General features: G+C 34.0%; 1 protein-coding gene across 1 annotated transcript in view; it reads right to left on the bottom strand.

Annotated features, from left to right (window-relative positions):
• The window catches only part of VWDE (von Willebrand factor D and EGF domains), a 76,091-nt gene that overhangs the window by 51,998 nt on the left and 578 nt on the right, over window positions 1-23,515 (bottom strand). The window contains exons 2-4 of the mRNA XM_063101053.1: window positions 14,556-14,740; window positions 10,394-10,625; window positions 470-535 (exon numbers count right to left, since the gene is read on the bottom strand). Of these exons, the coding sequence (XP_062957123.1) occupies window positions 470-535; window positions 10,394-10,625; window positions 14,556-14,740 (483 nt within the window). The remainder of the gene's footprint in view (window positions 1-469; window positions 536-10,393; window positions 10,626-14,555; window positions 14,741-23,515) is intronic.

A 23,515-nucleotide genomic window follows, 5' to 3' on the forward strand; every position in this document is an offset into this window, starting at 1 on the left:
TGCCATTATTTACACATCAGAAATATTGAATCAACCAGCAGTTATTGGAATATTTGCGGAGTTTCTCTTCTCTTCACGTTATTAGAAAAATCCTGTTATAAATATTGTGCTTACACACTTTTTAAATTAGCCCTCTAAGATTTATGGAAGTAGAATTGCTACATACAAATCCCCCTTGGATTTTTAAGAATGTTGACATAAGTTACCAAATTTGCTCGTGAAATTTTCTACCGATATACACACATTTGCCGAACTCTAACTCTCTCTAAATTTTCTACCGATGTACACACCTGCTAACTCCAGGACTATTTCTTAAAGGCACATTACAGTTATTTTTATTATTGATTATCCACCAGACTGTGGCATTGTCAATTATTAATATAATTCAACATCCAAAGCCACAAACCATAAACACGTTGAAATGACTAGTTTATAAATACGTTATTCGAAAATAAAATGTTACACTTACGAACACAGCCACCTTCGCTTTCAATTTCATCAGGGCCACATGGGTGCAATTTTGCATCAGAAATAGCTGCAAAAGATTAAGGCTTGTATATTTATTTTACTGGGCATAAAGATATAAATCTATTTATATCCAAGATGACAATTCCTTGAAGAATTATGTTTTACTGTAGACTAAGACTTTCTTAGCTGTTCTGTTTATTTATATTTTTTCATAATAAATTTTTCCCTTTAAGGGATGAAAGCAAATGCAGATAAGGAACTATATTTCAAAATAATCATAGCTTTCATATCTTTTCTTCTAAATTTGAGTCTGCTTTATTAAAATAAAAAAAAAAATACAGTGCCAATACCAAATACTGGTATAGATGTGGAGCAACAGGAACTCTCATACATTGCTGGGAATGCAAAATGATTCAGCCACTTTGGAGAACAGTTTGGCATTTTCTTACAAAACTAAACATTCTCTTACCATACAATACAGACATCATACTCCTTGGTACTTACTCGAAGGAGCTGAAAATTTATCTCTGCACAAAAACCCACACATGAATGTTTATAGCAGCTTTATTCATAAGTGCCAAAACCTGGAAGCACCAAAAATACCCCGCAGTACGTGAATAAACAAACTGTGGTGCACCCAGACAATATGGAATACTACTTAGTGCTAAAAAGAAAAAAGCTATCAAGCCATGAAAAAACATGAAGGAAACAGATTCATATTACTAAGTGAAAGAAGCCAATCTGAAAAGGCCACATACGGTATGATTCCAACATATGAAATTCAGAAAAAGGGAAAACCAAAGCGACAGTAAAAAGATACGTGATTGCCAGGTGTTGGGGGGAAACAGGGAGAATTCTTAGAGCCATGAAACTACTCTGCATGATACAATAATAGTGGATACATGTCATTTGAAGTTGTAGCAATGTACCACTCTTCTGGGGAATGTTGATAACAGGGGTGGGGGTAGGGCTATGTATGTGCAGGGGCAGGGGGTCAAGAGAAATCTCTGTACCTTCTGCTCAATTTTGCTGTGAAAATAAAACTGCTCTAAAATATATATAGTATATTTAAAAAATAATAATGAAACACATTATAATCTCCAGAAATGTATACAACAGTTGGTTTAGTGCCAGTTCCTTGGTAATTGTTTCCCCGATACTCATTCACAGGATTACACCAATGAGTCAAGAGCAAGGTAGTAATATTTATAACTCAGTGCTTTGAATACAGTTAATTGGTACAAGAGTAACTACCTCCACAAAGGTAGGTTCGTTAGATTGCTTCTTGAAAGAATTTAGAATTTAAACTGAGAGACAAAGAACTGGAAGCCGAGTCAAGTTAGTGATGGAGCTCGATCCGAATGTCTAGACTCCTTTTGCCAATATCCTGGAAGCTGCTCTATTCTCCACACCTCCTGAGGCTTTCCTATTTGACTCTTCCTCAAATTCGATAGCATATACTAAAATTTACACTTGATTACATTATTTTTAGTTGTTAGTAGTTTTCTGTTACTTGCAACCAAAACAAATTTGAAATAATCTTAACAACATATACACATACATGCATGTACATAATTAGATATATATTAAGATGCAGTATTACTACAAAATATGGGGCCAAAACACACTACTCCTGCCCATTTACTCTCCAAAATTATGTAACCTCTGTGCTTGAGGGTTCTTTTAGTTTCTGTTGTTTCTCTATTTGCTTTTCCCAAGGCTGCTTTTGTAAGGAATGCAGACAGCACCCCAGCTCAAAGATTTCATCCAGGGATGAGAAAATTAAGAATCCCTAGAAACTATTAGCAAAGAAAGAACAAACCATTTGGTTCCAACCTTTTTGATTCTTCCTGATTCAATCACATGCCCATCATTAAACTAACACAAAGTAGCACTTGTCAGGTAAGGGAAGCAAATGAGTGGAAAGCTATTTTCAAAGTATGTGAGATGCACAACACTTGAGCTCTTTAGTACAGCAGTGAAACACTGTTGGATTGCACAACTAAGGTGGAGTTAGCACAAGGAAAGCTATTCTCTGCTCCATGCTTTTCCTTTTCTTTACAACTTTCCCCTGTTCTTCTCTCTGCCTGGACATCTTATAAATCTTCACTGCTTCACGATACAGATCAGTGACAGGTACAGCAACATGGTTGAGCATGTGTACTTCCATAAAATAGGTTTTTTATTGCATGCATGCTACTCCGTCACACTGGCCTCTTCATGTACTTCCAACATGTTAGGAAAGCTCTTTCCCAGGTGTCTTTGCCCTTGTTCTACTCTGCGTGATGGCCACGTGGTTTGCTTACTTTGGTACTTTTCTTCCTCTCCCTTTGTAAATAGCTTTATTGAGGCATAACTGGACGTATTTAAAGTACAATATATGACATATTTTGATATATGAATACAACTACTAAAGTATAACAACAATGAAGATAATGAAATTTCAATCATCTCCAAAAGTTTCCCTGTGTTCTTTTCTAATCCTTCCCGCCTGCCCTTCCTCCCATCTGCAGACAGCACTGGATATTAATAATTTCTGTCTTGTTTTCTGTTTTTAACTGATCAGACTGGCTAGAGAATTATTAATTTTATGGAATTTCTCAAAGAACCAGTTTTTTTCTTTTATTGAATTTTCTCTAGTGTGTTTGTGTATTTTTTTTAAGGTATGTCTGCACTTTATTTTTTATGGAAACGATTGTACATGTCTGTGGGATACAGAATCGCATATCAATACCTGTGTGCAGTATGTGATGCTCAAATCAGAATAATTAGTATATTCAATATTATACAATGTTATTTTTAATGACCCTTTATCGATTCCTCCCTTACCCGCCATCCCCCTTTTCCCTCCTCTGATGTATGTGTACTCTATTTCATTGATTTCCATTCTGATAATTATTTTCTTTTATTTGCTTACTCTGAGTCTCGTGTGCTTCTTCTCCTAGTTTCTTAATGTACAAACTGAGATTTTTAATTTGTGACCTTTATTGTTTCCTAATACAAATGTACAAACTGAGATTTTTAATTTGTGACCTTTATTGTTTCCTAATACAGATGTTTAGTGGGCTTTAATTTTAATTAACTTCAAATTTTCCTAATACAGTAGTCCTCCCTTATCCATGCGGGATATATTCCAAGACCCTCAGTGGATGCCTGAAACCATGGATAGTTGTGAACCCTATACATATTCTGCATGAATTTCTTTTCTCTTCTTCACAATTTCACAGATAGATGATTCATTCTCACTGTAGAACTTAGCCACCTCAGCATCCACTTTTTTCTTTTCAAGCCAAGGACTTTCACTTTTTCACTTAAAGGAAGCACTTTATGGCTTCTCTTTAGCATATCTGAATTGCCAGCATCACTATTCTTGTGCTTTGGAGCCATTATGAAATAAAATAAGAGTTACTTGAACACAAGCACTGCAATATCATGAGTGACAATTGCTCTGATAATCAAGATGGCCATGAAGTGACTAACCAGAGGGTAGCTTATACAGTGTGGATGCAAGGGACAGAAGAATGGTTCACATCTGGGAAGAAGGAGTGAGATGGCAAGAGATTTCATCACATTACTCAGAACACTGTGCAATTTAAAATGTTTGAATTATTTATTTCCAAAATTTTTCATTTATATTTTCAGACTGTGGTTGATTGTAGGTAACTGAAACCACAGAAAGCAAAACCACTGACAAGGGAGGACTACTGTATTCCAATTTCCTTAATTGAAGGCCCAGAATGCAGTTTATCTTGGTAACTATTTCTTACGCGCCTGTAAAGTCTATTCTCTCGTTCTGTGGAGTCTTTCCTGATTGTCATTTCGATCAAGTTGGTGGATAGAGTTGTTCTAGTCTCCTCCATTTTTTGCTGGATTTGTTTCCACATGATCAAACGATTACTGACAGATGGGTGTTGATCTCCGAAACTAATTGTAGATTCGTCTTTTTCTTCTTTCAGACCTATCAGTTTTGCTTCGTGTGTTTTGAATCTCTGTTATTAGGTACATAATCATTTAGAATTGCTATGGGATCTCTTGTGGAATTGACCATTTTATCATTAGAAAATGACCCTTGTTTTTCCTGGTAATGTTCATTGCTCTCTAACCTACTTTGTCTAATATTAATGTAGCCAATCTACATTTCTTGTGATTAGTATTACCTAGGTACAAATTCTTCTAACCTGATACTATTAAACTCATTTTTCTTTATATTTGAAGTAAGCAGCCTGTAGTTGGGTATTGCTTTTTAATTCAATTTGACAATGTCTGCCTTTTATTTGGAGTATTTGGATCAAATATATCTAATGTGATTATTGAGACTATAAAGTTTAAATCCACCACATTCCTATCTGCTTTCTTTTTGTCCTATAAGTGCTTTGTTCTATTTTTCATCTTTTTCTGCATTTAAAAAATTGAGTATTAAAATTTTATGATTTCATTTTATATTCCTTGTTGGCTGATTAGCTATAATGTTTTGTTTTATTTTAGCGAGTGCTTTAGGGTTTTTAGTATAGATCTTTAACTTCTCTTAGCCTACTTTTAATCAATAGGATGCCACTTCATGTGGAGTATAAGGACCTAACTGGCCTGCTAATTTGAAATGTTGAAAATGTAAAAAAAAATATGATATATACTTTATATATTTTCTATGGATTCTTCTAAAGAAATAACAATCCAAATATGTAAATCTTTCTGTTTGAATGGCTTCGGTTAAAAATATAAACTTAAATTAATATTTCTTCTCTTATTTGGCTTCTAGAAGTCTCTAAGAATAGATAAAATGTGTGTGAAGTATATGTGAATCATATATATGTGAATTTTAAGAAATAAAACATCTTCAAGAGAATATACTGTTAAAATGAAACTTTATTCTCTAATTTTTGCTGTTTTGGTGATTTTTAAATTAAATATTACCGGCTAATTGTTGTCTACTCTACAGCCATATGGGAGCTATTGGCTGGGGGCAACAAGATGTCGAAATAAAAAACAACATTTCACAGACTGCTTTTGGAGATAGAAATGAGCCGAGAATTCTTCTAAAGTGGTTGTGATAAGGTTTTTTCCAAATAAGATCTTTAAAAGGGAGTAAGTTTCAGTTAGCATAAGCCTTCTTTCACCCTTGGAACTTTCCCTTTTATCCTGTAAGAAGTGCAGATAAAAAGGCTAAAACTGGAGCTTCATCCTGTCACCATGAAGGAAAAGATTAGTGAATGACAGAGATCTCAGCCTGACATTGTGAAGTGGCCAAATCACCATCAGCAGTGAACACCTGCTCTAGATACTTGGTAAACAAGAAAAAGACACTCAAGTATATTAAGTGACTGTCATTTCTGTTTGCTATCCATGCAGCCTGATTGAAGTTCTAAATGGTATTTCAAGGTAAGCTTTTATCAGCAAATCAGGCAGAATAATTCATGTACATTTCTGCTTAATAATGCATACATTAAGAGTGAAAAATAACAATTCTTTCCCTCAATTTTACTCTCTCTAAATATTTGGAGAACTTGAATGTGGAGAATGAGAGAGGTAATTTTGAATAGTCAAGGCCGAAAAATTGAATAACTGGTAGTGAAATGAACAAAACATAAGATATATTTTAGGTTGTGAGGGAGTGTCATCAAATGCAAATTTTAAGTTTTGCATTTCTAAATTCAATGCAAACAATTTATGTTGACGTGATTATTTGTATTTTATGATATTCTCTTGGGTGAAAGTTTTGTTTTCATTTTTAATACTTGTCAATGTTTCTTAAACTAACGTAGGTAAATCACTGTTTTTTCCATGAAGCACTTACAGAATTTTCCACAAACATTTGGTAATTCTATAGAAAATTTTACAATAATTAACTATTTTTTCATGACTAGAGTACTGAAAAATTTTAAAGAGAATTTTTTCAAAATCTCTCATCTTGGCTACCCAGTGAGGCTGATGTATCTGTCTGGATTTTCTCCTTCCCAGTGCATAACACTAGCTCTGGTAACTAAGCAGATGCTTCCTCTTCTTATGGGACAGGCTGTTCAGCCAGTTTTAGCTGGACAGCAGGTGGGGAAATAGTGTGAAGAGTAATTCTGTAGTGACTTCTCAATGTGAAGAGAAAAAAATGCAGAGCTCCCTAAAGAATCAGGCCTTGCTGCCCTTCCAAACCCATGTCTTGTCACGCTCTCTGTCATTCATTGAGATCCAGCATTCCTGCCCTGCTTTCACTCTTGTGAGTACACCACATTCTTATCACCTAAGGGCCTGTCACCTGCTGTCATTGTTGTCTGGGCTGTTCTTCCCCTCTCTCTTTGTCTGACTAAAGACTGTTTATCCTCCAACTCTCAGCATCAATACACTTTTGTCAGAAGAGGCTTTCTCTGGTGACACTTCACTATAAATTATATCCTCCCCTAACCTCCAGTATTTACTTCTGTAACAATTTTTAATCTTTTCATTTATACCATTAATTTCAATTTGTAATGCCTGAATATTCTGTGCTGTGAGGGCAAGCACCACATTTATTTCGTCTACCTCTCTATATTAAGAATCTGCCATGTTGGTTGGAAAATAAGCATGACTCCAACAATGCATATGTGTGAAGTAACCAATGCATAATTATATTTGTAGAATATTGCCAATAAATACTTATTTGAATTAATAAATTTTATAAGTTTATTATTTTCATCTTATTAGTAAACAGCAAACAGTAACTTTACATTATTTCTTTTTTAAAGGTAGAACTACTACTGGGCAATCAATGATAAAATAAACCTAAACAATTTTATTTTCCATAAATGTAGCATATATTCCAAAAATAATAAGATAATAAAGTATGCTGAGAACAATATCTTTCTTAATTAGTTTCTATTATCATGTAAAGTGACTTATTTGCTTAGAGATTTTTGGCTAATAATAATGCATTTACATCAACTTTAGAAGCCATTTGGAAATACTATGGCAATAAAAACAGGTGAGAAGTTGGACTGCCTGTCATTGTTTTTAAGAAAAAAATTAGTTACAACCCAAAGAATATTAAAATCGTTATTTTGCTTTTTTAGTTCAAATAAATACTTAACCATAGGGCAAAACTTAGGTTTTCTTTGCTGGCATAAAGAGACAGATCTTCAAAATATATGCATGCTAGAAATCTTACAGAAATGCATTTTTCTCATAATACTGGTTCGAATTCCATAGCTATAATGAGCAGAATGATTTTTGAGATTGGACATTTATGATATATATAATATATATATTTATGATATATATACATAAATATATACATATATCAAATCACAAAACAATGTCCAAAACCCCAAACAATGTTTCATTCTGACTACTGTAATACCGCACTAAACTATTTTATTTGTTTTGCTATATCTGTGTTATCTGGGGTTTTCTGGTTTGGGGAGTCTAGCAACCTCAGGATGAAAGTGTTCATAAGCGTTACCCATCCAATTATGGTTTGCTGAACCAAGTGTTCGCCTTGCTTGATAGTACTGGTCTAGCACAGTATTTCTCAGCATTTGCAATCTGCTGCATAATGGTTGAGTCCGGATAACACGCTGGGATTTGGTTTCTTCCCATAACTGCTCACAGATGAGCACACTCCTCCTTCCCCCAAAACTGTAAGACAAATACCTTGTTCACCAGCTTCACCACCGTCTAAACCGTCCAAGCAAAAATTACCGTTATGTGGTTTCTTTCTGTTTTGATCTTCTTGCACCTGAGGAGTTGAGCTACTAGTTTGATTAGACACTGCTATTGAATATGTATTCATTGAGTCCTATTTTGTTCAGGATACCAGGTCATGAGACTCTAAAGTAAAGAGCACGTTGCCTGTTTTCAAAGACTTCATAGCCACAGTTGAGTAAAGAGAAAAATAAAACAAAAATTTCACTAAGTTCGGTTATCGCCGGTGAGCCGCCTGATGGTGTATTATGGAAGCTACCAGTAAGGGCCCCTATTCCACAACATCATGGTCAGTGTCAGGCTCAGGCGTCTGGTGTTTATTTCATGTCTATATATGTCATTTCTCCTCATAGGTAACAATCCACAAGAGAACTCTTGATTCCTCTCTCTCCCCAACCTGATGTGTGTGTATTGCAGTGTTTTCCATCTTGGCTGATCAAGCAAAAAACCTAGACATTGTTCTTAATTCCTTCTTCTCTTCCCATCTTTTCCCATATCCAATGCATGAGTTCTGTCTCCAAAAGACATCTCATCCCTGACCCCTTTAAGCTACCGCCATCTCTCTACTGAATTAATGCAACAGCCTCCTGTAGTCTTGCTACATGAATAATGGTCTTTTAAATACAATCCTTATATTATTTACCTGTTTAAAACTCCCATTAAGACTTTGCAGGGTAGTTATGACTCAATCTCGGTCCTCACCATGGACTACTACAGATACTGTCCTCTTGTTACATCTCTGACCTCCTTTTCTGAGACTCATCCACTTATTCTGTTCCTGCCATGTTGTTCCTCCTTCAGTGCCTTAACTGTCACCTTCATTCTTATCTAAGGAGATACAAATTTGCTGTTCTTGTTACCTAGAATGCGTTTTCTCTGTCTCTTCTGATGGCTGCCTCATTCTCCTCATTCAGAGCTCAGCTCAAATCCATCACCTATTCAGAAAAATCTTCCCCAGGTGCCCTTTGTAAGCTAGCATCCCTGTGCCAGTCCATTCCTACTGCATTGGCCACTTTAATTTATAGCAAGAATTTCCAAACTAATTTTATTTTTTGTTTTATTTTTGTTTTGTGATAAACATTTTATTTTAAACTAATCTTAGATTCACATAAAAGTTGCAGAAGGAATACAGAACTTTCCCTTATACCCTTTCCCCATCTTCCACAAATGTTAACGCATTACAAAACCATGATACATTTGTCAAAGCTAAGAAATTGACCTTAGGACTGTACTCTTAAAGAAACTGAAGACTCTGTTCAGATTTCACCAGTTTTCCACTGATGTCCCTCTCTGTTCCAGTATCCAGTCCAGGAGATCATATTGCATTATTCATCATCTTTTCCTCCAATCTCACTTTTTCTTGGTTTTTCATGATTTTGACACTTTTCAAAAGTACTATTCAGGTATTTTGTAGAGCATTCCTTAATTTGAGTTTATGTAAATTTTCTCATGATTAGACTGGGCTTATGGCTTTGGGGGAGGAAATACCGCAAAAGTCCTTCTTATTGCATGTTGTCTGGAGACACATGATAGCAACATGCATTATCACTAGTGGTTTTAACTTTAATTACTTGATTAATATAGTACCAGCCAGGTTTCTCCTGTAAAACCACTGTTTTCTTTTTCCTTTCTATACACTATTATTTGCAAGCAAGTCACTAAGTTAAGCCTACAATCAAAATCAGGGGAATTAAGTTCCATTTTCTAGGTGAAGAAGTAGCTACAAATTTTGAAACTCTTTTTAACGAAAGCTTTGTCTCCCTCCTTCTACTTATTTATTTCTCCAATCATGTATTTATATAGTAGGAACTCAGGGATTTGTTTTTTAAGTTGTGTTCAGTTTATTTTTATGTATCGTCTAAGGCATTCCACTAGATTGTAAATTCCATGAGGGCAGAGATCTCATTTGTCTTCTTCATCACCATATCTCTAAGTCCTAAAATAATTTCTGGCACAAAATAAACATTGGTGAGTGAAAGATAAAATAATATAAAATACATATTTTTATGATAACTTACTCATCATCCTTCATCCCTTTATTAAAAGAAAAATAGACTCAAGTAAACCAAAGAATTTTTAACACACTCAATCATTATGTTCAATTTAACCAATTTAAGCCAGAAATTCAGCTTCAATCTGGCAATAATAGTAGACCCAGTCTCTCACGGAGATTTGCATACAACACATCCAGACAATAGCACAAACACAGACACCCAGTTCCACAATTAGCTGCTTGTGTGTATTACTGATGTTTTCTTACCTTCTGCACAGTAGCCCATGCATCCCTGAGTAGGCTGTAGTAAGTACACAAAAAAATTCCCACAGTTTCTTACAGACACTGGAATTTGAATGAGACAGCAATCTTTTGCAGAGCTAAACAAAAACTGCCAAGTGGCACAAGCTGTCAGTTGCTTGATCTCTCCAGGAGGTGGCAGTGTCTCTGAATCTCTAAGAGACAGCCAGATGGGGGCCTGAGTTCCACAGTGGTTCATCTTTGCATCAGAGAAAACAAAAGTTGAAAACACAATTTATTTTCATACATGGTAGATAAATCAACTTTGCATTTTCTTCTAAACAACCTTTAAAATATTAAATTATCAATCATTTAAAAATCGAATAACTTGTACCTGATACAAGGAAAAGTAATTTTAAGGAATGCTAAATTTAAGGGTAACCTCATAATTGATATAATCTTAATCAATGTAAATACCTTTATTCCATTTGTTACATTTCTATCCTAAGCAAGAGAAATGCAATGTTGGAAAACTTACTTAGATAGCTGATACATTCTAAGGCAAAATAAGTCAATCTGAAGTCATCTTAACATATAGCACAAACTGATCTTGGAAGTTTTTGCAAAATTGCTGTAAATCGTATATATGAGAAGTTAGTGCGCAGTTCAGGAGGCAACAGGAATCAAAGGAGAAGACAGGGATTGTTCGAAATCTGGTGATGGAAAATTATTTAGCCATTTAAAAAAAAATGAAGTTAAAGCCTCACTTGAAGCCAATTATTAAAATAATTTCCAGGTGAAAAAAAGAATTAAATAGAAAATGACATGATTGGAGGAGAACCGAGACACTAACTAAATGCGTGACCTTGGGCAACACTCAACATCCTTCTCTCTTGTGTTAGGTGGATAGTAAGGCTGTCACCTCAAAGTGCTATGGTGAGGTACAAATAAAATAATATATCTAATGCAACTTCTACATAGCAATGACTCATTAACTGTTAGCCACACTATAATTCTTAATATTATTATTTCTATGCTTAAAAGCAGAGGAAAAATTATAAAGGAAAGATTGATAGATCTGATCAATAATTTCAAGAATATAATATAAATAAAAGTTAAATAAGGAGAAAATTACTTGTAGGTAGTATTATATCGCTATATTATTTATTTATTGCTATACTATTATATTTCTGATTTTGTTTTAACCATGTGACATTATCCAATTAAAAACACTAAGACCACAATAGGCAAAATATACAAACACATAATTCACACAAAAAAACACACATGCTTAATGACTACATGAAAATATTTAGTATTTGAAAAGATATTTTTATCTATTGCTATTGGAATTAAAAATCAGCATCATGTTTAAAATAACTCTATTTATCAAAAGCCTCAAAAAGATATTAATCTTCATTGATTTTACTTATAGAAATCAATCTTAGTAAAAGCTTCTAAAATTATAACAACAATTATATGTGTGCATGTGCTAATCACAAAGTTAGTTATTATAGCAAACTCCTGAATGTGCACATGTATGATAGTGGTCTAAATTAACATGATATATATTTAAAACAGAATATTATTTTCAAAACTGATATGAAAGAATTTATAATAACATAGGAAAATGATAATGCTATAACTGCAGGTGAAAAAAAGCAAGTTATGAACATATAGCATGAACCTTACAAAACAATATAAATAGGAGGAAACAATAGCAAAATGTTAACGGTAGTTATTACTGTGTGGATGAATTATGAATAAATGTTCTGTTCATATTTATTTTCTGAGTTTTCTATAATGCATATGTATTACTTTAAACATCACAAATAGAAATCATTTCAGCAGACTTGTATTATCTTGTAGAAAATAAGAATAGTCTGTCAGTTTTCCTGTTGAATGCTCTAAAGTCTTGGTTCAAGAAGAGAATGAAAGGGTGGGGACAGAGAACACTTCCCCATGGGACACAGCAGGAACACGAGTTAGCTGATCTCCAGGAAGAGGGCCAGGGAAACTGTTTCATCTCTACATTTGTGTGGGGCTCTACAATCAATTACAGCAAATTCAGTCAAAGACAAGAACACAAACATATCAGGATGTAGTGAATTTCCTCCAAATTTCTCAAACTTTACTTTTAAATTCTGATTTTGTTTTTAGTTTTTGCAAACAAAATGTCACAAAAGTGACAAATAACCAAATAAAAAAGAGAAAATAAGACTTAGCCATATGCCATAAATTAAACATTGTTAAAATCTGAATGTCTTTCCTGAGGTTTTTTTTACATAAGTGTTTGAAAAGGAAAATTCTGTTACTGCATAATTCATGAAATGTGGATAATGATAAGGAAAATAAGTCTTCTGCTAAGCCATAATCCTATATGATGAGGTAATCTCACTCAAGCAGTAAATAGTAGCTGCATTCCTCTAGGTTTAAAAAAAAATAACTTTTAGGAATAGATATCACACCCAGCATGTGATTATAGAGAGTAATATAGAGTGATGAGCACCTTTAGTAATCTGGCAAGTGTGACATGAATGTATTTCTCGAATATTATGGTTCCTGCATTAGCTATATAACACAACTGAAAACCCGCTCATGCCAGGACTCACTTGCGAATTCAGCCATCTGAGATCGATGGAGACGTGTGCTAAGGGGAAGGGCTCCTGCTGTGGCAGACACTGCATATTGTGCTGCCTCCCCCCAGGTGCATGACTTTGGTCACATGAATGAAACTCAGTTTCTACATCCTCATGTATATAATGAGGTAATATAGTTACCTCAAAGCATCACTGAGAGACCAGGTGAGGTTACATACATGATAATGTCCACTAGTGCATGGAATGCCTGAGATGCAAAATAAATGTCAGGTTCAAACCTTTCCTTACCATATTGATCCCATAACTGAGGATGCTGAGGTAATGAATTTAGTTTTTAACAGATTTAGACTGAGTCTCATTCCTTAGATCATGTGAAAAGAAATATGGTAGTAATAACAGGAGGTGAATTGAAAGGCTAACTAGTCAAAAGTGTCATAAGTAGAGATAATGTCTATTTCATGACAGTACCATCAACTGAATGGGGAATATGAATGAATTTGGGAGAACTTGCATTTGAAAATCATGATAAAGATAATAGAATTCTCAATAGAAATTTAAGGAGTAGCTTGATAAGGAACACAAGCTAACTGAGGAATACCCAAGAAATCGTGCCTTACATTCTTTATTCTTGTGCTTATTCTTTGAGGCATTTTGGAAGAAAATGTATTTGTCAAAGCTCCTTAAGTGAAAGAACCCACTCAGGCTAACTCACTAAATAAGACACTACCACTATGAGAATTATCAATGGTATATACGGTCAAGACAGTGAACTTTGTGAGAAGTTAAGATGCAGAAAAATGCATTCTGTGTCGTTCCATGTGTAAAAGTTCAAAAACAGACAAAATTGAATATAATGTGTTTGAAAGACCCATGCTTGTATGTCCACAACTATAAAGAAATACAAGGTATGCTCGCTGCACAAATTGTGGGTTTGAAAAGAAAGCTTCAGGGGGATGAGGTCACATGCCTCCAGGATGTTGAATTTGCTGCAGGTGCACCGTCTTCAGGTTGGGACCAAAAAACACTTGGAGGATTTCACTGCCAGGGTGAATTCCCTTTTGTCTTGGAATAGGAGGTGCTAATCAAGCCATCAGAGCCATAAGCTAAGAAATGCCGTGTCAGGCAGCAACTGACAAAAACTGAAGCACTTAAAATATACAGTATTTTGCTGTTTGCAGGTTACTTGTGGTTAAGCACATGAGTCCTAGAGAATGACTGCCTGTGTTCAAAACTTGGCCTTTTGACCTGCTAGCTGGGTGACTTTGGGAGCACTGTGCCTAAGACTACGTGTTTTCTGCACTGTTTGATGTAAGTAATGATGATAGATTGCATCCTATGGTTGTGACAATTATGTCAAATATTGTGGGTAAAAGCACTTGGTGGATGGCATGGAGCATAACATTAACTATTAATATTACTATTATTATTAGACTAGGTAACATGTGACTGTTCCTTTGGATTATTGCAATATGATACAAAATTAAAATATTATTTTAGCATGATAAGTTGGCTGTAAGTAAGAAGATTCAATCCTCATATGAAAAAACACATAAGCAGAAGCACATGTTTTTCTTAGTGAATTGAAATACCTCAACACATTTGGTTGGCATCTCAGCAGGTCTGTCAAAGATGAGAAATCGATACCATCCGGGAGAGAGGGAGTGGTCACATATCAGGTCTTGAGCAGCTGACTGCTGGAGATGCAAGGAGTCAAAATGGACACTTCTATACGGACTCCGAAGAAACTGGTGTCCCCCAGGAGAGCACTCCTGAGCTAGGATGGAAAGGACAGGTGTCTTTATGTATGTGTTTTGTTCACTGATACAGTTCAGTCTTCAATTCAAATTGATTCCCAAAACAAAAATAAAGCAAATAAACCCACTATTGCACATAAAGACCATCAGAAATGTTAGGGTCTCTTAATAAGTAAAAGGTGACTTAACTTGCACATTACATAAACACAATGAACAAATACACAATACTCTTCCGTATGTATTTTGGATGTACTTAAGCTATAAGAACTTTAATTTCACTTAATTTGAACAACCAATATTGCTGATTGCTCTTGATTTAGGATTTGTTTATTCCGACCACCTCAAGTCACAGGCTCTACAAAGATTCATCCTGGGCCTGGTCCTCCAGATTTGAATGCCATTGTTGATCCCTAAGACCAGCTTTCCCCCAAAGCAACCACATGCCCGCCCCCCACCAAATCCTATCTCTGCCAGATCCTGAAATGCAATGAACTGAACTAATCTTTTAATGCCAATCTAATTTTTGTAAAGTGCCCTCATACTGAAGTTTCATGCATTTTTTTGTTGTTTGTTTTTTGTTAGTTTGCCATCTTTGGTGCAGGAAAGAATAAAAAGTTTTGAAAGATTTTCTTTCTTTCTTTCTTTTTTTTTTTTTTTTTGTTGGTGTTAGATAAATTATGGGAAGTATCTTCTTATTACTAAGCACAGAAAAAGGATTGAGGTGCAGGGGAGCAGGTTTGAAAGAGAAACAATATAAGACCACGTAGAAAGGAAGAGTTCTGTAGTTTTTTTAGAGAACCTGTTATCTGAATAGTCTTTGCCTCAAAGATACTTTTTCTGTCAAATCCACAGTGGCAGAACATAAAGCTTTTCTTCTCAACATGAAGAGAGGGGAGAAGAGTAGGCAGCAAAATCAGAGTTATCCTAGAAATCCAACTCTTGTTTGAAGCTCCGCGCTCCCAAGTTACTCAAATAATAAGCACCACAAGGAACTGCACTTATTTGGATAACAGAGTATCTTGCTGACATAGTAGGTAGAAAATCTCCAAATACTATATGTTTGATGAAGGAAAACACTGGAATAAAGAAGGTATCTATGAAATAGAAATGTGAAAGAAATAATTCAATCATTACTAACATATTTCACTGTGGATAAAACTTACTGAATAAAACTCCCAAACATTTATTAAGTAATTTTAAATTACAGAAGTGCTTATAAACCATAATCAGTTTCCCAACTTAAACTAAGAAGGAGCACAATAAACTGAGTACTAATTTACAAGTGGATCTCACTAGTGTAGCTTACAAACATTGAGTCATTATCATGATGATTATTTTTACTATTTATTTTGTTGTTTGTAATTATAGCAATTGAACTGTCCAAAAGGAATTATTTTCCAGAATGAAAACTCTCCCTAAAGAATTTTTGGTTTTAGTAAAAGATTTTAGGAGTCACCACAAAAGGCCCCTCTTTCTTTTGTCTCTTGTGCCTCCTTACAAATTAGTTGTAAACTTCTCAAGAAGAATTTAACCCAAAAGGCTCTAGTGATGTTGACAATAGCAATCTGTCAACACTTGATAAATACTTTTTAAAATATGCATAAATAGAATTCAGGGGATGTGCTATTATTTTATCCAATTTTGAAATATTGCTAAGATCCTTCAATATACAAACAGTGCACTAGATTAGTAACTAGGAAAGTATTTTAAAGGAGATTATTAATGAGGTTTGCAAGAATTGTTGAAATGTTTTCTCTGACCTCTTCTCTACAACGGAATTTTGTCTTGGGAAAAAAGTCAATAACTCCATCTATATTTTGTGTAGTATTTCTCTTTCCTAAACACCTCTGTAGTTCTCACATTTCCTTTGATTTTGCTACTTTAAATAATTATTTCCTAATACAAAGCTGAAGATAAAGTAAGTGTAGTCGAAATCACTGTGTGACGTCAGCAATACTAAATAATTGTGTAATATTTAAACAGGAATTTTACTTAAATAATTTATTTTTATGTAGTATTTATTTCATAGAAAAATTCTTAGTTCATATAATTAATAATAACTCATATTTTTATCTATTATTTCACAATTTTTTTCTAAAAATCTACTTGCCTTTTTTAGAATGTTCAAGGTCTGTGTAGAAAGTTTAAAAATCTTAAGCTACACTTTAAAAACTTCATTCTAACCTTAGCTCTAGAATGTATGATATAGTTAACTAAGTGATAATGACAGTGTTGGCTCGGGCTCCTATTCGAGGATTGGGGACATAGTTTCTCAAGTACTAAAAAAATAACTCCACAGGCACTTTAGATTCATCTGTCAGTTTCATGGCATGCTGTGCAGAACTTTCTAGCAAACCTCCCATATAACTTCTCCCCCTCAAAAAAAAGAAAAAAACTGCCTAAAAAATATACATTAAAATTTACATTTCTAGGGCCGAGCCTGTGGCGCACTCGGTAGAGTGCTGCGCTGGGAGCACGGCGACGCTCCCGCCGCGGGTTCGGATCCTATATAGGAATGACCAGTGCACTCACTGGCTGAGTGCCGGTCACGAAAAAAAAAAAACGACAAAAAAAAAAAAAAAAAATTTACATTTCTACATACTCTTTCTTCTTCCTAATATGATTTAAGGCAAATGGGTAGTATATAATAGAATCTGCAATTCTTGGATTTCATATACTTTGGGAGAATGTATCAGGTTATAAATAATAAATACATAGTGATAGAATGTGCAAATGGTTTCCTGTATCTGCAAAAGATACAGGTATGTGTTGCTTAATGACAGGGATACATTCTGAGAAATGCATTACTAGGTGCTTTCATTGTGGTGAGTGTACTTACACAAACCTAGATGGAATAGCCTACTACACACCTAATCTAAATGGTATGGCCTATGTCTCTTAGTCTACAAACTTGTATAGCATTTTACTGTACTGAATACTGTAGGCAATTGTAACACAAGGTAAGTATTTGTGTGTCTAAACACATCTAAAAATGGGCATAGGAGCTGAATAGACATTTCTCGAAGGAAGATATTTAAATGGCTGATAGGCACATGAAAAAATGCTCAACATCACTAATCATCAGGGAAATGCAAATCAAAACCATTTTGAGATATCATCTCACCCCAGTTAGACTGGCTGTTATCAAAAAGACAAAGAATAATAAATACTGGCAAGAATGTGGAGAAAGGTGGAACTGTAAATTAATACATCCTTTATGGAAAACAGCGTGGAGGTTTCTTGAACAACTACAGCTAGAACTAACATATGATCCAGCAAGCCCACTACTGAGTATATACCCAAAGGAATGGAAATCATCATGTTGAAGGGACACCTGCACTCCAGGTTTATCTCAATACTATTTACAATAGCCAAGATATGAAATCAACCTAAATGTCCATTGACAGATGACTGGATAAAGGAAATGTAGTATACATACACAATGGAATACTACTCTGCCATAAAAAAGAAGGAAATTCTGCCATTCACAGCAACATGGGTAAACTAGGAGAAAATTGTAAGTGAAGTAAGCCAGGCACAGAAAGAGAAATACCTCATGTCCTCACTCATAGGTAGGAGCTAAAAAAGAAAGTGCATGAAACAAAGAAAAAATAAACACTCAGAAGGAGAGAACAGAACTATGGTTACTGGATGGAGGAAAGGAGGAGGGGAGAGGAGTTAGGGAGAAATTGGTTAATGGACACAAAGAATGGGTATATTTTGTAATGATGAATATGCCAACTATCCTGATTTGATTATCACATACTGTACACTAATACTGATAGCCAACTCAACCCCACAAATATGTATAATCAATTATGTTTCAATAAAATAAATAAATAAACATATATAAGCATAAAAAAGGTACAGTAAAAATACAGTATAAGATAAAAAATGGTACACCTGCATAAGGCACTTGCCCTGAGTAGAGCTAACAGGACTAGAAATTGCTCTGGGTGAGTTAGTGAGTGGGTGGTAAGTGAATGTGAAGGTCAAGGACATTACTGTGCACTGCTGCAAACTTTATAAACACTGTACATTTAGGCTGCACTAAATTTATGAAAAATATTTTTCTTTCTTCAATAATATATTAACCTGAGCTCACTACAACTTTTTTACTTTATTAACTTTTTAATTTTTTTAACTTGTTGACTTTCATAGTAATGCTTAGCTTAAAATACAAACACATTGTATAGTTGTGCAAAAATTTTTTTCTTTATATACTCATTCATAAGCTTTTTTGTTTTGTTCTTTTTTTACTTTTCAAACTTTTTAATTAAATACTAAGGCACAAACACACTTGTTAGCCTAGGCCAACACAGGGTCAGGATCATCAATACCACTGTCTTCCATCTCCACATGTTGTTCCACTGGTACATCTTCAGGGGCAATAACATGCATGGAGCTACCATCTACTATGATAACAATGCCTTCCTCTGGAACACCTCCTGAGGGATCAGCATGAAGCTGTTTTACAGTTAACTTTTTTTTATAAGTAGAAGGAGTACAGTCAAAAATAGTGATAAAAAGTTTAGTGCAGTAAATATATAAATCAGTAACATAAGCATTTATTATCAAGTATTATGTAATGTACATAATTGTGTGTACTATACTTTTATACAACGTGCAGCACAGTAGGTTTGTTTACAACAGCAGCACCACAAACACGAGTAATGCATTGTGCTATACGACATTATAACAGATACAACATCACTAGGTAATAGGAATTTTTCAGCACCATTCATGATCTTACGGGACCACCGTCATACACGTAGTCTGTTGTTGACCGAAACACTATTATGTAATGCATGACTTTGTAAGTTAACCTGCATTAGATTGTTTTCTGGTTTAATACAATGGCCAAGTCTAGAATTCCTTAAAATTCAGGATTGATTGATAAATACGTTAAAAAAAAAACCAAAATAGATTATTTTATTTTTGAGAGGTGCATGCATAACACCCAATGGCAGGCATTTTATAATAACAGAGTTTCTAATTTTAAAATCTTCTGTATATTTCCATGTGAGAATTTCAAGTATTTGTAAATTTTAAAAATCTTATAACTTTTCTAAAGATGTGGGAAAGAGAGAAACCACTTTTTGGCTCTAAATTTAATGAGAAATAAGAATTAGTAATTTAGCTTCTGTTTCTTTGTTTTAGGTTTTTTCGGTAGCTGATCAGTAAGGGGATCTGAGCCCTTGACCTTGGTGTTATCAGTACCAGTACCATGTTCTACCCAATGAGATAACTGGTCAGCCCTAATTTAGCTTTTTATACTCAAAATAGAATTTTGGGCTCTGTGGCAGCAAAAAAGGCTAAAAAGCAAGGCAAAATAGTGACTGTTTCACTAAATCATTTTGCTTTGCCCTTCTTTATATATCAAGAGGTAAACTGAGTGCCTTTTACAGGGAATACAAATAGAGCAAAAGTAAAAAGATGGAAAATGATATATCATGCAAAGAGAAAGCAAAAGAAAGCTAGAGTGGTTACATGAATATCAGATGAAGACATTAAAACAAAAAAAACGTTACTAGAGATAAGGAGGAACGTTTTATAATGATAAAAGGGTTAATCCATGAGGAAGATAATACAATTATAAGCATAAATGCACCTAATAGCAGAGCACTGAAATATAATGAAGCAAAATCTGACAGAACCTAAGGGGAAAAATACACATTTAACAATAATAATTGGTGACTCCAATACTCCACTTTCAGTATGAATAGAAAAAATAAACAGAATATTTACTTGTAAATAGAGACTAGAACAACACCCTAAACCAACTTGACCTAACAGACATCTATAGAACACTATTCCTAATAACAGCAAAATATAAATTCTTCTAAAGTGCACATGGAACATTCTCCAGAATAGTACATATCCTAGACCATAAAACAAACCTCTATGAATTTAAAAAAGTGGAATTCACACAAGTATGCTCTTTAATTGCAATGGAATAAAATTAGAAATTTAAGAAACTTACATATGTGGAAATGAAACCTAAATAATCATTAGGTAAAAGAAATAATAGAAAAAAATTAGAAAAGACTCAGAAAAGAATTTCTAATATGGAAGCAAAAATTATCAACAATATACCAGCAAACCAAATCTGGAAACAGAAAAAAAAATTATAAACCATGACCTTGTGGGATTTATTCTAGGAAAGCAAGGTTGGTTTAATATCCAAAAATGAATTATTACAATACATATCAGTAGAATGAAAATCAAAATTCACATGGTTATCTCAATAGACACAAAGCATTTGAAAAAAAATCAAACACCCTTTTATGATAAAATCAGTCCACACACTGGAAATAAGAGGAAATTTCCACAACTTGATAAAGGGCATCTACACAACACCGACAGCTTATATCGTGCTTGATGAAGAAAGACTAGATACTTTCCCAAAAGATCAAGAACGTAAAGAGGATGTCCACTCCCACCACTTTAATTCACCATTGTACTTTAGGTTCCATACAGGGAACTAATTCTAAAATTCATACAGAATTTCAAGGAACCCAGAATAACTAATACAATCTTGAAAAAGAAGAATGAAGTAGACAGACCCACATTTTCCTATTTCAAAGTTTACTACAAAGCAATAGTAATCTAAAGAATGTAATACTGGCATAAGGATAGAGATACAGATCAATGAATAAACTAGGGAATCTAGAAAAAAAAACCATTTATCTATGGTCAACTGATTTTTGACAAGAGTGCTAAGACCATTCAATAGGAAAGGACAGTTTTTCAAAAAATGTGCTGGGAAATCTGGATAGACACATGAGAAAGAATAAAGTCAGACTCTAACCTTATGCAATACACAAGAATCAATTCAAAATTGATCAAAGATCAAAATATAACAGTAAAACTGTAAAACTCTTAGAAAAAAAGCATTGTGCTAAATCTTCATGACTTTAGGTTTGGCAATGGATTCCAAAATATGAAAACAAAAGCATCAACAACAAAAAAATAGACAAATTTAGCTTCATCAAAATAACAACAAATAAAAACTTCTGTGTTTCAAAGGACACTAGAAAGTGAAAAGACCACCCACGGAATGGGAGAAAATAATTGCAAGTCACACATTGTAAGAGAATTGTTTCTAATATATACAAATAACTTGTTCAACTCAGGAGCAAAAAGGCCAATAATCCAATTTTTAAAATGTCAAAGGATCTTAGTAGGCGTATCTCCAAAAAGATATACAAATGTTCAAAAAGTATGTGAAAAACAAAATGCTTAACTTCATTATTTATTAGGGAAATGCAAATCAAACCACAACAAGATAACAACTTCACACCCACTAACATGGCTACAACCAAAATGTTGGATAATAACAGGTATTGAAAGTAATGTGGAGAAATTGGAAACTTCATACATTCCTGCAGAAATATAAAAAATAGTGCAGCCACTGTATAAAACATTCTGGCTTTTCCTCAAATGGTTAATCATCCAGTTACCTTCTGACCCAGTAATTCCACTTCTTGCTATATACCTAAAAGAAATGAAAATATTTTTTCACACAAAACTTTATATCTGGGTATTTATAGCAGCATAACTTATAATAGCCAAAAGGTGGAAATAACCCAAATGTTCATCAACAGATGAAGGTATATACAAAATGTGTTATATCTTTAGAATGGAATATTATTCTACTTTATAAAGAAGCCAAGTACTGATAAGATGGGTGGACGTTAAAAACAGTACGCTCAGTGAAAGAAGCTAGTCACAAAAGACAAGCTATTATATAATTCTGCTTATATAAAATATCCACAATAGGCAAATTCACGGAGACAGAAAGATTAGTAATTGCTTACAGCTGGGGAGGCAGAGAGGGTGGTGAAGAGAATAGGGGATGATAACTAAGGATACAGAATTTCTTTTTGAATTGATAAAAAGGTTCTAAAACTGCAGTGATGGATGCTTATATCTGTGAATATACTAAAAGCCTTAGAATTGTACGTTTTAAGTGAGCGATTTGTATGGTATATACACTGTATCTTAATAAAGGTTTTTTTTGTTTTTGTTTTTTTTTTAAGTCTCAGGGATTTTCCATTCATCTCTTCTTCTATTTCTACTCTATAAAACATAAAGAAGTTACCAACTTTACCATGATATAAGCTAACCTGGTAAGGAATACTATTTGCCTTAAGTAGAGAGATGACACAGCCATTGTATACAGGGAAAAAAGGGTTATACGATCTGTAGTAAACATGGAGCATCTTCCTTTGTATATATTGGTCATTTTTTTTTCTGGAAATATCTAACTGTAATGAATTCATATTTATAATGTTATTACATGTATTTTTAAAAGTTCTTCATAAAGACCTAGTTAGTAAATCTGTAAGCAAACCGAACAAGGCACAGACCAATGATAGCATGTTAAGGTGCATCATTTCAGGATATAATTAATAAATTGGGTTTTAATAGTCCTTTTAAAATTTTACAAGGGAGAGTTCTTGCCCCCCCCTTCGTACAGAGCAACTTATGTTAGCAAAACGGATTAAAATCAACAAGATAAGACAAAACTATACCCTGAACATTATAAATGTTGCACGTAATTTTTTTCAAGTCGCAAATAGTTGTACAAAAATCAGGCTTATTTCTAAAAAACAAAAGAAAACTTGCAATAGAAGAACAACACTTTTTTTTAGTATTTTTTAGTATTTTTTTAGTATTTCTATTTGAACACAAAAACAAGCAGAAAGGGCTAAATAACATCATTTTGTTTTAACTTCACTGTATTTTAAATTAAGTTTTATTTGTTGTCAATTAAAGTGGGAAGTATTCTC

The sequence above is a fragment of the Cynocephalus volans genome, chromosome 6, assembly GCF_027409185.1.
Source record: "Cynocephalus volans isolate mCynVol1 chromosome 6, mCynVol1.pri, whole genome shotgun sequence".
Classification (NCBI taxonomy): Eukaryota; Metazoa; Chordata; class Mammalia; order Dermoptera; family Cynocephalidae; genus Cynocephalus; species Cynocephalus volans.